The sequence below is a fragment of the Crocuta crocuta genome, unplaced genomic scaffold (genome assembly GCF_008692635.1).
Source record: "Crocuta crocuta isolate KB4526 unplaced genomic scaffold, BGI_CrCroc_1.0 scaffold290, whole genome shotgun sequence".
NCBI lineage: Eukaryota > Metazoa > Chordata > Mammalia > Carnivora > Hyaenidae > Crocuta > Crocuta crocuta.
Window position 1 is genome coordinate 6,454,027 of NW_027527429.1, and position 6,247 is coordinate 6,460,273.

At 49.0% G+C, this 6,247-nt stretch overlaps 1 protein-coding gene across 4 annotated transcripts in view; it reads right to left on the reverse strand.

The window, feature by feature from the left end:
* DGKD (diacylglycerol kinase delta) overlaps positions 1 to 3,149 on the reverse strand; it is an 80,680-nt gene extending 77,531 nt beyond the window's left edge. For 3 of the 4 annotated variants that reach the window (XM_077757733.1, XM_077757728.1, XM_077757724.1), the window contains exons 1-2: positions 3,030 to 3,136; positions 1,373 to 1,453 (exon numbers count right to left, since the gene is read on the reverse strand). In XM_077757733.1, coding sequence (XP_077613859.1) covers positions 1,373 to 1,453; positions 3,030 to 3,122 — 174 coding nt within the window. In that variant the 5' untranslated portion in view covers positions 3,123 to 3,136. Of the gene's footprint in view, positions 1 to 1,372; positions 1,454 to 3,029 lie in introns of all 4 variants that reach the window. The other variant, XM_077757741.1, reaches the window with a different exon arrangement.
* Between the last annotated feature and the right edge of the window lie 3,098 nt (positions 3,150 to 6,247).

A 6,247-nucleotide genomic window follows, 5' to 3' on the forward strand; every position in this document is an offset into this window, starting at 1 on the left:
ATACACATTAGATAGGAAAAGCCTAAACAAAACTAGGTTGTAAAACCTAACATTACCAAGAACAGCTTATTATTAGGAAATGTACTAATACCTGAAACCAACATGATCAACTAAATTAATGCTGAAAACACCCCAATAAAAGCCAACACCTCTTCCTATTAAAAACTCTAAAAGCCACAAATCACAGAATAATCCACTTACATAATTCTAAAAGTCTCTCCCCAGCCAGTAAGTAAACAACAAAATTGATGGTGAAAAAGTAAAAACATTCCAAGTAAAATGAAGAATCAAATAAGAGAGACCACCAGGGAAGTGGCTAATTCGATAAGCCACGAACCAGAACCAAGAGCAGTTAGTTGTATTAAAAGAAAATAAGTAGAAGTTTAAACGGAGGAAGGACAATCCCACTTGCATCAGCAACGTCAATAATCAGAACATAAATAAATAAAACAAAACCCTGAAACTAATACTAACGCAGAACATCAGATCCTAAACGTAAAGAAAATTACCCACTTTGACGGCGTTATAAAAGAACTGAAAGGAAGCACCTGTACTTCTCGATGGGCTGGCTTTACAACAGAAACATGCCCCACTGCCTGCCCTTAGAGTCACACACTTTATACGGACAGATTCTAAAGTCGGCCCCCGAAACCAAAATTGCAGTCACACCAGAAATGCTGTATCTATACAGTTGTTAAAAATATGAGGAACATTTAGATCAATCAACATGGAATAACGTCCACCAAAAATTCTCCAGAGGGGGAAAAAAAACAGGTGTAAAACAAAAGGAGCATAATAATCTCATGGTGTATGTGGGTGAAGGCACATGTATTTAGAAATAAACACTCTAGAGTGAGCAGCTGGCTTCCTCTGGGCAGTGAGGTTACATGATTTTATCCACTTAAAACTGCTGCAAAAAGTACACTGCAACTGCTGTAAAGGGAGGGGGGGGGCCTGGACAGACACAGTTTAAAAGTAAAGAAGAAAAGAAACACACCAAAATATCCACAGTATACGTTTTGAGGTAGCTGAATTATGGTTAAGTGCTTCAACATATTTTCCCAGGTTTTCCAAATTTTCTACAGTAATTATAAAAAACAAAGCTCTGTGCAAAACTTAAGAGAAACGTAACAACAACATGTTAAAAACAGTTCTCTTGGACCTTCTTGTTCTTCTGAGCTTACATGTGCCAAATTCCCAGTTTTTCTCCAACCACAGTATTATTTTCAACATTAAATTCAGAATATACCAAGAAGCATTCCAACCAGAGAAAAGAATGAAAAGGTCTAGCACTGCTCACACATACTTGTCAAATTAAAAAGAAAAGCCACACGTGGTGAAGAACCGATAAAGGTGTGGTCTGGAGGCTTACCGTGAAACTGTTGTTGACGTTCTTGGTGCTGGATTCAGCCACGCTGGCGTCTGTCAGGTCCACCTCGTCAAATATGATGGACTGGAGGGACACAGGCACCACAGTCAGCACACGGCCAAGGTACCCAGCCCCGCACTGCCCCAGCTCCAACCCCGGGTCAAACACCCACCGATGCCCAAGTACTTGGAATCTTGGGCACTTGAGGACTAAAGGTGCACTGACCGCGCACAGAGCACGGAGCTCACAGGCGGAGCCCCGGGTGTTAACCCAGGAGTTCATTAGTGATGGCATTCGTGGAAACAAAACGAGACGCTGTGGTTTCTGTATTTAATTTCTGTCCTGGGCATTTCACTTTTATAAGTGAAATATGCCTTCCCATGGAGTCCACCTGAGGAAACAGGGTTCCAGACCCAGGACCCCCCGCCCTTCCGGTTTTAGTCTGTCCAGCCAGCACACTTAGGGGGAAAGGTCCTGGCTAAAATAGATGATTCTAGGAAGAGAGACCAACCCAAATAGAAGGGATCTGGAAATAGGAAAAAAAAAAAAAAAAAAGACAAGGAAGCAGAAGAAATCTAGTAGTGGAGAGAGAGACTGCCAGGCTCCAGGAGGAGGATGGGGGAATTAGGCCTTAGGAACCTCCCCCCCAGCCCATTCCCCTCCTCACTCACCCCCAAATCCCCTCATCACAGTCCACACCTCCCGTTTACCTTACTGTCCCCTCTAAGAGGACTCCACGCGGAACCCTGGAGGAAATGCTGATGACTTAGAAAGACTCAGCCTTTTAAGTTAACCTCCTTCCCCCACCCCATATACACACAAAACTAAAATAACTATGTTTTTTTTTTTTTAAATGAGGGATGTGGTCAGAACCCTCTCTAAACAAGTTGTTCTGTTCAATTTCAAATTTTAATGTACTGTCTAGGGATACATCTCAAATACAAATCTGCAATCTGAATCATTTACATCTTCATACCAAAATATAAGTAGTGACAACAATACAAATACTGGTATTCAGAATACCAAAAACTAGCTTTGCATTTATTGCATTATGTAAACACAGCAGTAATTTAGTGGCTTTGACTGACTCCTTGTCTTCTACTAGAGCCTGGTGGCCATCACGGAAAAGCTCACACACAAGACTGCACGTGGGAAGAAGGACCACAGCCAGAAGCCTAGAGACACATCCCACTTCTGTTCACATACCAAGAAGCCCAACGTACTTCAGAAACTTTCAATTAGTTTCACAGGTATCGACTACCTAGCTCCACACTAAGTTGATTACATTAAATATCTATAGCTTTTTGCTTGCCAACTATACCTCACTAAAGCACTTTTTAAAAAAGGATATTTTAGTCCATAATAAAAGATTTCTAAGCCTGTGACCCCCCCCACAATCCTTCCGGAAGAAAGATCTCTAACTGTAATTTGATTACCTCTGTGACATTTCCCCTTTTCCTCGTTGGTGACATGACATTAAGGAAAGAGAAAAATGAGTAAAAAGTCAGCATTTATAAGAAATAGAGCATGGCCTGAGACAAATTAAAGCTAGAGTATTACCAAACTTGCTGGAAATAGCAGATGTAAGAAGTGAAGGTTTCTCCCAAGATGTGGACCCCAGAGGAAACCTCTCCCCAGGGGCTCCTCCCCTGCACCTCACCTTTGCCGTTTTTGCATAGTACAGCGTCCGCCCCCGCAGCTTGAAGTATCTCCTTTTTGATCGTTGGAATGAATTGTTCTGTTTGGTCAGCATCCCCTCTTTGATGACAGTCTGGAAGCACAGAAACGATTCATGAGCAAGCATCTGCATGGTGCCCTTGGGATGATGGACCGGTGTGTGCACGTCCCTAACGGGCCAGTGGCCTTAAGTGAATGAAGCATTCTCCCCCTCTCCCCAGACCCTGACCTATGGACAGGCCGAGCACGCTGCCAGGGAGTGGGGGGAGGGCATGCTGCACGATTCTCTGAGGGACACCGGCGTGCCTGAGCAGTGAGGCCGTCTGGGGCCCAAGGTGTGCCTGGCTATGCCCAAGGGGATCGGCAGCAGGGGACATGAAGGCCCGCATGCCAATAGTAGGCAGCAAGGGGCCAGAGCATTCTCCAACTTCAGCATTTGGTATTTTTCAGCTATTCTTGGCCCCGTCTCTGTGTTCTCTGGCCTCCTGCCATTTCTCAGGATCCTGTTGCCAAAGCTGTCGATGTAGGTTGCTGTGGGGTTGAGCGCAGCTCCACGCCTGCACCCCACTCAACCCTCACCCCATTCACAAGCTAGGCATGTGTCCCTGCCCACAGTGCAGAGAGAAGTGCCACGACCGAAGTCAGTAAAACTCCTCTCATCCCGTCCACCACGGAACTGGAGGTCCCTTAACACTCGAGGTGGACAGCAGTCCCCTCACCTCGGCTCAATTAAAGCCAAGAATGGGCCATGGCTTCTCCTGGACCTGTTTCCCTCTTGTGCTGTCCCCTGTGCTATCTAACAGGACAAAGGAGCCCTGCAGACCACTGAGAAGTTAAATGCTCCAGGAACCACTTGATCATTACACATCTGACCCACTGGGAGCCACCAACAGTCAAAATGAATAAACAACGTGCATGAAACAGGAGCCTGGCTCTCGGCATGTGCACACCGTTGCCCCAGCTGACAGAAACGGCCATTCTCCGTGCAGTCCCACCGTGGAGTCAGACAGAAAGCACAAACTCCACTCAAGCACACAAATACAGGTTCAGAGGTCTGGGTTGAATTACCTAATCCCACATTGCTTTGCGCTCTGAGTAACTGCTTTAAGAGAGTGTCTGTCTGAAGCACTTGGGTACCTGTGGCCACTAAAGACGACATAAGACAAAACCAGAGCCAGAAACCTCACGGAACCCAAACACATCAGAAGGCAAGAGCGGACCACCAGCACTGTCCAGTCCCAACAGCAGCCAACCCCAAACAGAGGAGGGGGAGCTCGGGATGCGGTGACGCCACCCCACCCTGAGAAGAACGCCAAAGAAAGCCCCCCACCCCACACACACCACGAACACCAGGTCCGGTCATGTACCAGGACCCCGACCTGAGCAGCCCGGGGGGCCCTGGGAATGCAGGCCGCTGCTTCTCTCCTTACCCCGCCACAGGGCACCCTCTCCGTGGGCCTCCCGGGCAAGGGGAGCCGCACATGCCAGCTCAGGGCCATGTGCCAGGTACAACGGGGTCTGTGGCGGGACGAACGGCAACCTCCTCCCGGGAGAAAAACCACTGAGGACCTCCCTCCCTCCTCATTCTGTCGCATAAACTTCACCTTTACCTCTTTACCCATCCGCTCGCCCAGGTAATTAAAGAGTGCCGGCAGGAGAGAGGGGAACACAGCATCACCCAGCGATCACAGGAACAGACTACAGACTACAGGCACAGACGTGACCCGCCATCCTTGGCTACAGGATGGCGCTGGCTTTTCTGGAGTGCGGGAGCTTGTGCCCACCCAGAGGCTGATCCCAGGTGGAGAGAAAGCCCCACCTCTGAACCCGGCGGCTGCAGGTAGAACCCAGTCGGTGGCGCGGAAGCACTACCAGCTTGTTTCCACACATTGTTTTCAGCCCCACGTAGCCAGGGATGCTCATCTCAACGTGCCCTTCAGAGCCCTGCGCTGCGCTCCAGGGCAGCCTCTCCTCCTTGACCTCACAGGACTTGCTCACAGATGAGGGCACCTCTCCTCGCCCCCACGCGTCTTCCTTACCTCTGCAGGGGAAGTCATCACTTCCATCTCTTCCCTAAATGCAAATTAAAAAAAAAAAAAAAAAAAAAAAAANTCCACCACACACACACAAATCTTTCAGAAAGCGGATGAGAGCTGCGATCTTGGGCTACCCGAGGAGGGCCGCTATTCTATTTATAGAACAAGAGCTCTCAGAAAAAGACTCTGGTGGGTTTCAGCGGAAAAGGCTGGGGAAAAGATAAAGACCAGTATTTCTTTGAAGCTTTCTCAGAAACTGCGTCTCTTCTCCTGATTCGCTGCTCGAGACTACTACAGATATGCTGCAGAATATTTTTAAACACTCAGTCAAAAGCAATGAACTAAAAGTGGTCAAGAAAATAACACCCTGAATACTCTGCTGTGTTTTGCACTTGGCAGCTTGTAAGTGGCGCCCACAGGAAACGCTGCTCAGCTGGCGGGGCTCCTCCTCATGCCCAACAGAGCAGAGAACCGGGAGTCAAAAACCCAGGCTCCAGCACAGCTCACTGAGGCCATGCTGCATGGCCAGGCTCCTGGAACCGTTTTGTCAGGTTCTGTGCACGAACAAAAGGGCCCGCTCTGTCCTCCAAGCCATCCAGCACACCTTCATTACCATCAGGAACAAGGAGGACAGATTTGAAACACACTCAGGCTACCGATAATCAGGTAGAGTACGAAAGCAAACCCCGTGGCCCCTAAACAGGGAGGGAGGACTCCGCAGGCTGGACCCCAGGGATGAAACGGGCAGCCTTGAGCCTGGGTGCCACGGCCACTCACCACGAGCACACAGACGCCTCCTGGCCCACGGGCAACACTCCCAGGGCACCTGCTGCTGGGGAAGCTCAAGTCTCCGGCCGTCCTGCTCAGGAACAAAGGACTGAGGAAGGCAGCTCTGGAAAGGCCCCTGAAGAGGCTTCAAACCAGTGGGCAGCCCCCATAAGCCCTGCTCAAACCCGCTCTCAGATCGCTGTCAGGCCTCCGGTCTCCGGCCCTCATGTACACTTTGGAAAGAAGGCTCTGGCCACAAGTGTGGAGGAAAGGGGGAGGGAAATCTGGAGGCATGCAGAACACTCCAGAAACTCTTGTAAGAGGGCAACCGGCAACACTGAGCATCTGGGAGGGAGACAGGAAGAAGACGGCCACAGACAGAGGCAGGGAGGACGCG